General features: G+C 42.4%; 2 protein-coding genes across 2 annotated transcripts in view; both read right to left on the bottom strand.

Moving 5' to 3' along the window:
- Positions 1-1,322: 1,322 nt before the first annotated feature.
- On the bottom strand, positions 1,323-7,229 carry LOC114818651 (heterochromatin-associated protein MENT). The gene is made up of 7 exons (XM_029085422.1): positions 7,062-7,229; positions 6,048-6,134; positions 5,521-5,658; positions 4,883-5,000; positions 4,114-4,256; positions 2,807-2,974; positions 1,323-1,733 (listed from the first exon to the last, which is right to left on the bottom strand). Exons 1-7 carry the CDS (start codon positions 7,227-7,229, stop codon positions 1,323-1,325), a joined length of 1,233 nt encoding a protein of 410 aa, XP_028941255.1.
- Positions 7,230-11,235: 4,006 nt separating this feature from the next.
- LOC104526374 (serpin B10) overlaps positions 11,236-12,089 on the bottom strand; it is a 6,981-nt gene continuing 6,127 nt past the window's right edge. The window contains exon 8 of the mRNA XM_029085385.1: positions 11,236-11,792. Within this exon, the coding sequence (XP_028941218.1) occupies positions 11,388-11,792 (405 nt within the window). The 3' untranslated portion in view covers positions 11,236-11,387. The remainder of the gene's footprint in view (positions 11,793-12,089) is intronic.

Here is a 12,089-nt window from a genome sequence, read left to right as displayed (position 1 = left end):
TAGTAAATGTCGAGGATAACACGCTGCATAAAAGTGTTTTGGGGGCTGTTTGAAGCCTAGTGGAAATAAGACACTGAGTGTCTCAGCTTTGTCAATCAGGATGATGTGCTGGTTGATTTGAAATGGCAAGAATGAAAACGTGCTCCAGCCCTGCACCTTACACGATGCTCTAAGAGAGCCAGGTAAGTCAGTGTCTTGAATAACACAAACACAACTCCAAGTTCATTTATTGGATTAAATGCAGATCGTGGTAAAATTAAGTAAAGCATCAGTCAAAATCTCACTGGTGTTTCTGTCAATACCACAACTGTCTTTGCTGAGGTGCACTCATAAGTTACATAATTCATCATAAATCATTGCATAAATCATACATGGATCAATGATACAGGTAGCAAGGAAACTGTGCAGATATTAGCCAGGAAACAGGTATAATTAGCTTAAAAAGAGGAAACAATTGAATTCTGGAGGGTTTAGATTGCATATCAATAAGAGGTAGCAAGAAGCATGTTGCTCATAGTTTTCTTAGCATTTTTGCTGATTGGAATTCACAGCAACCTTAACCTACAAAGTTTAGAAAAATGAGGAAAAAATGCAAGGTGATTAGAATTCAGCAATTAAATGTTCAGGGCTGGACCATTTTCCCTCGCTGCCTCATGTTTTCATGAAGCTGCAAGAGCAGGAGAGAATGAATGTAAAGTGTCTGTATGTACATGGAGGGACAGGGGAAGGTGAGGGGCCTTTTGAGATTATGCTGGATTTGTATTAAATTTTCTTATTTTCCAACAGTCTTTAAATTTGAAATCAACATAAGGAAACTTCATTGTAATGCAAATACAAGTTTCCCAGTGAGGAAAAAAGATCATATAGATTTCCACGAGTTGTTTGTTGGTTTGTTTTTTTTTTTTTCTTTTAGGGATTTTTTTTCACTCTCTGGGAAATTAAAGAGAATGAACTGAATTTCCCTTGAAGTCAGCACTTAGCTTGGGCCTAGATGATGGCCTGCTTGCAGAGAGCTTTTATGACTCCACCTTACTCTTGAACAAAGCCAGAAGAGTAGGTTTGATGCAAGGGAGCAAAATTCTGCACTCAATTTTCTATGGAGGTCTGTGTCATTAGGACAATGGGAAGGAGCAATAGAGGGATGGTCTTTGAGGCACAGGGTGGTCTGTGGGTGCTGCCTTACTTAGCAGTGAGGGGAAGAAAAAGGACATACATTTTCAGTGCGTATGGCTACATGGCTTAAGGTTGAGCTTTTAACACTGCAGTTCACATTTTTCCATTGAACAGTGAACCTGGGGTGCTGTCTAGGAGGAAGTAATAACTCATTCTAGGGGAGAGCAGAATCTGCCAAAAAAGAGGATGCTCTTGGATTTGTTGTGTCTGATGAAGAAGTGGAAAGGATGGTCAGCCTTAAATTTCAGAACATGGCCAAAAGGTGCACTTAGTTCTACAATTACAGCAGTAGCAGCAGCTGCCTCAGTGCCTTTCTCATCAACTGCAACAAAAGATTTGTGAAAAACTTTGGAGATCAGCACATCACCCTTCTCAGCCATTGCACTGAAATCAGCATTGCTGCTGAAGGCACTGTGCATTCCCATGGCGCTCAGATTATCACTGAGGTCATATCTCTCCTCCATTGTAAACTTAGGTAGGTACAGATCCACAAGAGTTTCAGTCATCTTCTTGGAATCAGTCCATTCGGACAGCTTCTCATATGTTAGTTCTCTTTCCAGCTATCGTTTAAAAAAGAGAAGGAGTTTAATTTTTGCAAGGAAAAAAGCAATTAATTAACTATTAATTAATCAATTGTATGGCAGTTTAATGAATGAAACAGTCTTTGTGTGGCAAATTTAACATTTAACCGAAAGCATGAAATATTAAATCGGTTTTACTGGTGATCAGAGGCAGGGTGTGCAACAAACATTTGAAACTTAATGCTGCAAGGTTTTGAGCACCACCTCTGCCAAATTCATTGCAAAATACAGACAGGGCACTCAACACCTGCAGCTGCCATCATCCCCTGAGGTAGTTCTTTCCTCTCTTTTAATTCAATCTTGATGTGAAGTAAATTGCTGGGAGATTGCCAGCTGTGCAGCAGGTGGTTTGGTCCAGATCCATAGAAACAGGTGTTAATATTGCATATATTTCCTTGGCAATTTTAAAACAAACTGCAAGATCTTTCACTGTCATTCTGCATCCTGGGCACTGTGTCACCAGGGTTCAGCTCAGATCAGATGGAGGAGAGCAATGAATGGTGTTCTTGACATGATAGATGCCAGGAATTTAACAGTCTTGTAATTGCAGTAAGTACAGTGGCAGATCTCATTGTTGTAGACAATGCAGTCTCACCAATGTGAGAATGTGTGGAGGCAAACAGAATGAGACCAAGAAGGTGAATAAACTTCCAGGCCCTGGAGAAGAGGTGTCTGTTCCATGCATGTTATCTCAGGAGGAGGCTGTGACTACTTGTACACTACTGTCCCTCCTGAATGTGCGGTGAAAGAGATTTAACCCTTACAGACTGTGTAGGATTGGGTGTCAGGCATGGGGCTGTTGAAGCACTAAACATCTCATTATGCACAGTGTTGACTGTCTTCAGTTCTTACCAAACCTAAGGGCACTCAGTGTGGAGGAACTTTCTTGGGACATCAAGAACAGGATGAGACAGGTATTAGAAGAAATTAATTTGGCTAATGGAGGAGATCAAACATAATGTCCTCAGAGGGGGAGATGTTGCCCCCAGCCTGTCCTTTTTTTTTTTTATGACCGGGTGATGGTACAAAATGGATGTAGAATGCTTTTTTACCTGTTCGAGACCTGTAGTGCCGTCTTTGATGTCATCAGGAAGGAGGATGAACATACTGAGTTCACGTTTCACATATGGCAACTCAATAATTTTGAAATTCATTGTTTCCACGATGAGAACTGGAAATGTATCTCTCATGTGCATCATCTTCACAGGCTTGGTCTTGTTCTGTGAAGTATTTATTTATAAGTTAGAAATCATTCATTGAAAGGAGGGATGATGATGACTCAGTGCAATGGAGGGAGAGGAAACATTTGTAAGCAGCTTTTATAACAGCAATCTGTTGTTAATTTTTCAAAGTTTTTCTTGACTGGACAATATTGCTTATCTTGGTGTTTATACCAGAGCGTTTTGTTGCGAGGTTAGCTGACTGGTTCTCTCTTCTCCCCAGAACACGCCTAGCAGCCCGCAGAGGAGGGAGGAAAAGAGTTAGAAATGTCTGCAAGGATCAGGGGGATGGAGCAGGTGTGGGGGATGGAGCAGGTGTGGGGGATGGAGCAGGTACAGGGGATGGCCTTTCAGCACTGCAGCAGAGAAACAGCTATGGTTTAAGAGGACAAGTGTTGTGCAGTTTTTGTGCAGTCGCTTTCCTCTGGCAATAAAAAGTGACTAGCTGATTGCTCTTTGTGTCACAACAGAAGATAACACTAATGTCTGAGAAAAGGGGTTCATGATGAGGGGAGTTCCTGGCAAGCAGTGACCTCTCTTAGCTTCTATGTCCCTTCATTCAGGGAAGCAGCTGATGTATAAGTGCTGATCAGAAGGCAGAAGCTACAGTTGGTGGAAATTGCACAGAGCTCTTGTCTTTTTATGTGAATGTATTGACATCTCTTCTGGAAACATGACATTGAGGTTTCTTCTAGTCTTGCCCAACCATGTACCCATTCAGGGTACCTGTTGCAGCTGTATTTGAGCAGGTATGTTTGCACCTACGTAGGCTGCACAGCACAGAGGCCTGGGTACTGTACTCACCCATGTACATGGTATGTAGCTCCTATCCATGAAGCTCAGACTCTCAAAGTCCTGTTTTTACAATCTATCCCTTTTAGCACTGTTTTACAAAAAGGTCTTAAGTTACTCTGGTGCTTTTGGAAATCGTAGTTGTTATCTGGAGCTCATTAGCATTTACCTGAGCAGCATCTTAATGGTGCAGTGAGCTGAGCACTGACATGTTTTGCAGTAACCAGCTTTTCACAAAGAGTCTAGTTACCACAGGGGTACCTAAAAGACTTAGGAAATGGAAAGATTTCAGCAGTAGCTGTTGTCACCACGCTGTTTACTGTAAGAAGGATACCAGAGGAGCTTACCTTGCTCAGTCGGAAGGGTTGCAGATCTGTTTTTCCTGCCTGAAATTTCACTTCCCATTCTGCCTTGAAGTAAATAGCGTTTACCAGGACCAGCTTGGTGGAGTTTAACACATCTCGTGAACCCAGCAAATTCTTGATTTTGCCTTTTGGAATCAAAAGAGTCAGGTTTTATTCCATTGTAGCACAGTGAGGACATGTTTTGATTGTTTTTTTCGGTCAGTTCAACTGCTGAGTGAAAAAGTCCATGCACAGTGCCCTACTCCCTAAAATACTCCCCTGACATAAATCAGTTAGTCTGTTTACAGTTTCCAAAGCTATCTGCTGCCCAGTTCTCCTGACGGGATGAAAGGGATTGACTCCTTCTCCAGAAAAATGTTACAGCTTCATGGCAAGCAGCTGGAAACAGAAAGCCATCTGCTGCTGTGCCAGGTGACAGGAGGCCAGCACCTTTTGGTTTTTTTTCTTTTCCTCGTCTTGGGGACTCACAAATGTGTTCTTCCAAAATTCCTGGCTTTTCCAAAGCACTTCCAAGTGCAGGATGGTACAGTCAGGTAGGCATCCCCGCCCCCCTTGGAGCACACGGGTGGGCAGAGGTGTTTTTCCCCTGTGTGGAGCATGGGTGCAGCACCAGGGCAGCAGTTGTGCTTAAGGACCAGCTGATGCAGAGCACACCAGAGTCGGTGTGAGGCTCCCTGAGGAGCTCACTGAGGTCTGGATCAGGTGTTTGAAGCTGCTTAACTGCTGCTCTTTCTCTGTAAGCTCAGCTTACCCTCAGTTTGTTTTTCAACCCAAGTGTTTATTTCCTTTCTGGATTGTTCCGGTGCTGTCTTAAAGTTAGCCTTTTGTGGCTCTGTTTTGTAGTAGTTCTTACTGAGCTGTAAGTATCTCTGAAAAATAGAAAAGAAAAAGAAAGTTCTATACTATAGTAGATTTTTCAGTTGCAAAGGGAAGTTGTTAGCTCATGGACCACTTCATAGCTTCTTGTGCATAGGGGACTGCAGGATCTGGCTTGTTACTCTCTGCTGGACTGTGAGCTAACAGCTAGGAAATAACCAAAGGACAGAAAATTCCCTTCTTTTGTTCCCACTTGTATTTGGAGAAGCAAGGAAGGCTGTGCACATCCCATGGACGTGCTTATTTTAATGTCTCATTTACATTTGTATGTGTTGCGGGTTCCAATAATAAAGCCGTTTTGCATGAAAAGGGATCCCTGCTACAGTCAAAGGGCAATGCATCCTTAAACACTGTGAGCAGACACACTGCTGTTTCCCAGTTAAGTTATCACTGGAATTGAGGGCTCTCCATCTGCAGTATTCACAGGGTCAGCTTCATTCTATTAATGAGAAGTAATTAAAATGAGAAATATTTTTTGCATCTTTTCTTACTCCTCTCTGAGATTTAACTTACTGGCAATAGTGGGAAGGTTTTTTCCACATAGATGCGATTGGCACTTTTCAGCAAGTAGATGTTTCTAGGTTTGTTGATGGCAGTCAGGAGCTCTTTGAAGCCAGAATGAATATCTTCAGCTTGCTTATGCTCAGGATTCTTGGAAAGAGAAATCATACATTCAGCAATTGAATTTTTGCATGAAGTTTTCAAAATGTGCTAAGTGATGTATGTGGGAGAGTGATTTGGGTTCCTCTCTCTTATTTTATATTTTTCCAAGTTTACCATTACTGCAATTTGCAGGGCTCTGTTTACGACTGGATTAACTGCACTATAGCAAACCTTCCAGACTATCCTAGTGACTTGTCCTTCCATGCTCCTGAGAGTCTGAGTGAGTGAAAGGAACTGAACTTGAACCTGTTGTGAAGTATGTTTGGTTTTGTACAGTAAAGAGGGGTGCATACAAGAAATACTGGACTTCTACAGCTGTATCTGGACATTTTGATTCTGGATATTCTTTATCTTGGGATTTCAGTTCTAATAGATACCATTTTTCTTCTCTTAGGTCTCCCCCGAGAAGGTCTGCCCACAGAAGAAGAGCCTTCAGCTCCTGCTGCTTGAGCAAAATGAAGAACCTGCAAGAAGAGTTGCCAAAGGTAAGAAATAGACATGAGGGAACTGGTGTGACTTAAAGACAAGTGTACATCAAATTATTGTCTTGTTTTGCTCCACATGGTAATGCACTGTGTTATCTGCTGCTTAGGTGACTAATCAAAGGATGCTGAAGCTGTGGTATATGTAAATCCCATAGAGTAACAATGAGTAGCACTGTCCCCCTCCCAAAGCGTCAACACAGTTCTCCTGTCTTCATGCTGCCAGGCTGAACTCCCTTCCACAGCTGTTGCTCTCAGCAATAGTGATGTGTTTGTCCAAAATCAAATGGTTCTCCCCACCATAATGCTACAAAGGCATCTGAACTGGAGTGCAGTGACCCAGAGAGGACTGGGCAGTGCTGAGCACCACAGCTCCCTTTCAGCCCTTGAGCCAGCAGTGTGGCCATGCAGGATTAGGGCAGGGATTGGGTTGGGGCATGTGGAGTTAAGAAAGCCTTCTGCTGAATTGTCAGGCAGGTGTTTAGGAAAGCATAAATCAAGAGAGAAAGATGCTTCCTGGCCAGGGAAGAAGGTTGGGGTGCTGGGATCTACAAGCCTTCTGCCAATTAGTTAGGAGCTACTGGCATCAGTTGTTTGCATGGGAATATCCCATCTGTGTCAGAATCAGAGAATCACAGGATAAATTCAAAAGTGTATAATAATTTAGAAGAAGTCAGGTTGAGATAACCTCTGTGCTCAGTGTGTGATACCCACAGGACATTTTCTCTTAGTGGAGAGGTGAGGGAGCTGCTATGAAATGAATAAAATTTGCCATTCACTTGTTACATTCTCTGGTCTGCCTTGGTTCCTTGTCATTGTGGTGGAAGGTTTTTCTATTTAACACCAAATTTTGCAGCCGGTGCAGGAGCTAGGTATTGTATGGAGTGTGTGCTTCATAGAGCAACCTACCTCTGCCATCTCGGTTGCTGTATTGCCTTTTGCACCCAGGTACATCAGAGACAGAGCGGATGATATACTCCAAGGGGAAAAGAAAATGTTCTTGCCCTTGTTGGTCTCATTCAGCTTGTTGAAAAGATCAACTGTAAACTTGCCAACTGATGTTGACACCAGTTCCATTGCTGCAACCTGGAAAGAGGCAACAGACAGAATTGTACTATTTGAATGTTTAAAATTATGTATGCAGTGCATGTTAGTGAGAAATGTTACATGTGCAACACAATACCTTGGCACCCACTAAAACTAACAGCCTAGTTATATGTTTTGTCTTCCACACAGATTCTGTTTGCTACCTGTTAGGAGGAGCAATTTCTTTTAGATTTTTTGTTATCCAGATAATATTTCCCTATAATTGTAGATATGTCCTCTTTTGTAAAGCTGCAATTTTCTTTGAGTTTCTTTCTGCCTTTGGTTTTCAAAAATGTGCAGATTTGTAAGCTGTGGGATTTTTTTTCCTTTTTGTCCCTAAGTAGTGATTTATTGAACTAATGTTCCCAGGGTAATATAAAGAAAGTTTTAGTACATCGGTTTACAACACGCCTGTTTCCCACTAGTTCATTTTGGATCTGGATAGAATTGAGAGCTGATACTGAGAAAGTATTTAGGCACAATTCTTAGGCTTGTGTGCTTTTCCTGGCCAGCCCCTTGTTCAGAGTAGTATCATGTATGGCAAAACTGTTATTTGCTTTTAGATTGATGGAGTTTTATTCAAGATTTTGAGTCACCACCCCTTCTATATGTTTCAGAAATTTAATTTTCCCTAGAAACTGGCAGATTCCTCGAGGTTAGGAGTATTCCAGATTTTAAGATACCTGCCCAGTAGTACTTGCCTCATGTTGTTTTCCAGTAAAGGGGCCAGAAGATGTTTTATTATTATTTTTATTATTAAGATGTATATCTATGGAATGGAGCTACAGAAATTGTGGGGCAATCTCTGTAGTCTACAGGTGTTAATCGAGTGTTTGGTTGCCAAACCACTACAGTTCTTCTGGCAGTCAGTGTGCTGCCAGTACCAAATCCATACTAAAGAGTGATTTCCTTTCTTTGGAGAACATGACCAAGAAAGCATCAGGATGGAAATGTCTCTATTTTCTGCAAATGAATAATCCTCTGAGTCCCTGACCCGATAATGGGCAGTGCTGTGCCTTTGCAGAATGAAAATAGCCTGTTCCTAACCCAAAGTATGGGACTCCTTTGTCATACTGAAGATTTTCATTAATAATACAGTTACTGCCCTAAGAAAATTTTATTTCTTGTGATCAGTTCTGCCCTGAATTAGCAGTTTTCCTTAGCCTCCTAGGGTTTTCTTAAGAGTTGACGTCTAGAAAAACATGAGGCAAAGAATAACGCACTATAACACTGGTATGTTATAATTTATCTATAGAGTCATGCAAGCCACAGATCACTTTTTAAAAGCATCAGAAATGTTACTTAAATTGGTTTAAATATTTACCTCTGATCCTGTGAGAGAGGAGATTTAATGTTGTCCTCAGTCAGGTTCTGTGTTTGTGTGTTAAGCAATGAATAAATTTGGAAATATAGTACTGCTTGCACCTCCCTTTCCTTCTTCCCTGCATCCAGGCTGTTTCCGCCTACCCAAAGTTCCTTTCTGCCAAATCCCCCAAAGATTTTACGCAACATTGTTCTCCTTGTTGACCTTGTCACTTTTCAGTTTTAGACATTTTGAAAGGACAATGGGAATTATAATCTCAGCTCTATTGTTACACCACGGTAGTCTACTAACAGGATAGCAGAACAATTCACCCATTCCAATGGTCTTCTGGTGGTGTGGAGACAACTGGTCTGTTGTTTAAAATATGTGACTCTTGTAGAAAAGTCACACAGCTAGAATGCTTGTTTTCTGTCTGTGGATACAGGCAGATAGTGTAGGCCTGATTCTCCTTTCTGGCTTTGTGCAGCTGTGAATCCTGGGTTTCAAATGAGGTACGTCAGTGTAAAACATCAAGAGCTTAATGATTGAATTAGACTCTGAGAGTCCAGCTTCAGACTGAAGATCCTTAGGACCATAGGCAGAGGCAAAACCATGAAGGACCATTTGGGGTAAGGGACAGACACCCCACTGGTTGTGTTTGTGAAGAAATCTCATTGCAGCCATGGCTGGGAAACATTTGAGAGAAACACTGCAAAGCACTGAGTTGGTGCACAGTACTTGCATGTAGTGAGGAAGGGCAAGGACCAAAACACCACCACTGGGTTGGCTCCAGCAAGGATGGAGTGAAAAAATACAATGGGGACAAACATGGAACAGTAGTTGTCACTCTGCAGTCCCAGAGGAAGGTTGGGCTGCTGTTGCATGGTGGAAGAAGAAGGTGGTGGCAACAACTGTAAGAGCCAGGGGGACAGGGGAAGGGGAATGGAGGAAGGGAAGGAAGCTGTACTGTGTGCTAAGCATTTTGCTGCAAGTCCGATTACCGGAACAGTGTGGATCAAGTCTTCTAAAAAGTGGCAGAAATCAGTGTTGTGCAAGGCAATGAAGAAATGACAGAAATTAAACAAGTGTTGGTTTTAGTATGGTAAGTAACTCATCAAGAAATCAGGATAGGAGAAAGATCAGCTGAATGGTTGGGTGGTGGGAAAGCCCAAGCCAGGAGCCTCCACGTCCCAAAGAATTATGCTGAGAATGAGCAAGCTAGCTCCCTTTGCTAGTCAAGATGCAAGGATGCCAGTGAAGATGAGAAAGGGAGGCGGCAAGGCAGAGTGGGTGTTGTCAAGAGAGAAGATCACACATGTTAATTGAAAGGGACATCCACAAGTCAACCTCTTGCTTGGATCAGAGCCATCGTAGATAAAGTCAGCCACAACGCTTCCAAGGATAGAGATTCCCCAGCCTTCCTGGGCAACCTTCTCCAGTGCTGTGCTGCTCACCCTGGGGTAAGGTTGTTCTCTAATAGGCAACTCACCTTCCAAGTTTTGTGGCCCCTGCCAGTTGTTAATGATCTGGTGCTGCCAAAAGGACATTAACTCTGTCATCTTTGCAATCACGCTTAAAATAGTTGAAGGAGAAAGAAAAGATGACTGACATTTCCATTGAATTTAAAGGCCTGTGAGTGAGTTTGGATGCATGTAGTCATGGTTTTGTTTTTCCTTGGCCTCCCAGAGGTAGCTTTCCTGTCTTTATTCCTGAGGCGCATCAGGAAGTGCTTAAGGGGCTTGGCTATGGGGAGGTGAAGCCCTTGCATTAGGTGAAACAGGGCATGGCAGAATTGCATCTGAGTGCACAAGGACCCTGTGTCATGTTTCACAGCTGAGTCAGACAGAAGGCAGTGCTGTTGAGATTGTACAAGGGTACAATAAAGCGCTTCCTTCACAACATTCTTTCTATGCTCCTTCCCATTTTGGAAGCAGAGCCAGAGGGACCTTGGAACCAGCTGGTCACATGGAAGAAAACAGAAAGGATTTAGTGACAGTTAGCAGTCTACTCTCTGTCTTTAAGAAAAAGGAGTTCTGCCATCCCAAGAAGAGATATTTCAAGTAAGATGCCGGTGGTGTGTGCAAGTCCTGTAAAGAGACCCAGTCCTTTGCTCTCTGCTCTGAATTCAGAGGTAGGAGCATCCCCTGCAAATGTGCATGACTGATTAGGACACTCTCCTCCTTAGGAGAAAGAGCTGTGACAGGAGTAAATGTGTATTAGGGGATTTGCATGTCATCTTCCAGAAGGCACTTAGGGAGTTAATATTACAGGCTTGATTCTCCAATTCGATCTTGCCTCAAACCAGTGAAATAAGCGACAAAGCGAACTGAGAGTAAAGCAGTTTATTTCATTACCAGCTGTGCCAGCAAAGTTGGTATAAAACTGACAAGAATGGAGGTGAGGTATGGACCCTTCCAGGGGTGACCAGCTGAGTGAGCTGAAGCCAATGGAGATGTAGTAGCATTCTGCAGACAGAATTTTTCCTGTTTCTTTTCTTCTTATGTACCAAAGCAAGTGTGTTGGGTATTACTGGTTTAGATCAACTTAGTCTCTTCTGCATTGTGGCAGTTCTGGTTCAGAAAGCGCTGAAGAGACTCATCAGAGTCGCTCTATGCACAGTTTGGTGCTTATAGTGTAATGCTACTATTCTTGGTGGTTTTGGCCAGTAAAATGAGCCAGAGGCACGAATTCCAGGTTATTTTTAATATGTGCTGTCTTCTAACACTGAGAGATTTGTCAACAGTACAGGAAAATTAAGAAGTGCACAGACTATTGAGATGCTCTTCATGGTGTGTATTTTGTTCATTATTGTTGTTGCAAAAGCCTGTTTAGTAAAGGCTGAGTTCCTAGGGGGAAGAGAACCTTCCCAAGAAGAGGATACTCTTGGTCTTGTTGTGCCTGATGAAAAAGAGGAAAGGGTGATCTGCCACAAAAATAACAGCAGCACCAAGACTTCGTGATGCCACTGTTGCTGAACTGGCAGCTGCCGCCTCTGTGCCTTCTTCATTGACTTCCAGATAACACTTGTGAAAAACTTGTGACAAAAACAGGTCACCATTCTCTGACATTGCCGTAAAATCAGCTTGACCTTCAGTGAAGGCATCTTGTATCCCCATCTTGCTCAAAGTAGACTTGAGGTCATATTTCTCTTCTAACGTGAACCTGGGCAGATAAACCTCCATTTTCACTTTCTCCATTAGTTCTGGGCTGGTCCATTCAGACAAGTTTTCAAAAGTCAATTCCCTTTCTAGCTGCAGTTAGTAAAAAGAGAATCAGAAAATTACAGAGTGTTCAAAAAACTCTGCCCTAAGGGCTATTTCCTCTCTTTTCTTAAATGGAAAACCTTTCAACCTGTTGTAAGAGTACAAGAAAAACACTAGTGAAAGACCAATTTGGAGATCTTTTTGACTAAAGGAGTAGGTTGCTCTGCAATGGGTCAATGCAGTATCTGAACTGTCAGGGAATATAGCAAGGTTAAATAGTTGTGGAACTAAAACTTCAGCGTCAAGTAACAATAGTCTGGCTGATTTGCTGTTCACATTTTTGTT

This window comes from Antrostomus carolinensis, unplaced genomic scaffold (assembly GCF_000700745.2).
Source record: "Antrostomus carolinensis isolate BGI_N321 unplaced genomic scaffold, ASM70074v2 scaffold9930, whole genome shotgun sequence".
NCBI lineage: Eukaryota > Metazoa > Chordata > Aves > Caprimulgiformes > Caprimulgidae > Antrostomus > Antrostomus carolinensis.
The sequence above is the reverse complement of the archived record's forward strand: the minus strand, read 5'-3'. Positions and strand labels throughout refer to the sequence as shown.

Bases quoted from the DNA above. Each gene is read 5' to 3' on its own strand.
- LOC114818651 (XM_029085422.1), bottom strand. From the start codon at position 7,229: ATGGAACTGGTGTCAACATCAGTTGGCAAGTTTACAGTTGATCTTTTC. The intron at 5,659-6,047 runs GTATCTATTAGA...TCTCTTTCCAAG, and splicing joins GACCTAAGAGAAGAAAAATG to AATCCTGAGCATAAGCAAGC. The intron at 5,001-5,520 runs GTAAGTTAAATC...TCTATTTTTCAG, and splicing joins AAACCTTCCCACTATTGCCA to AGATACTTACAGCTCAGTAA.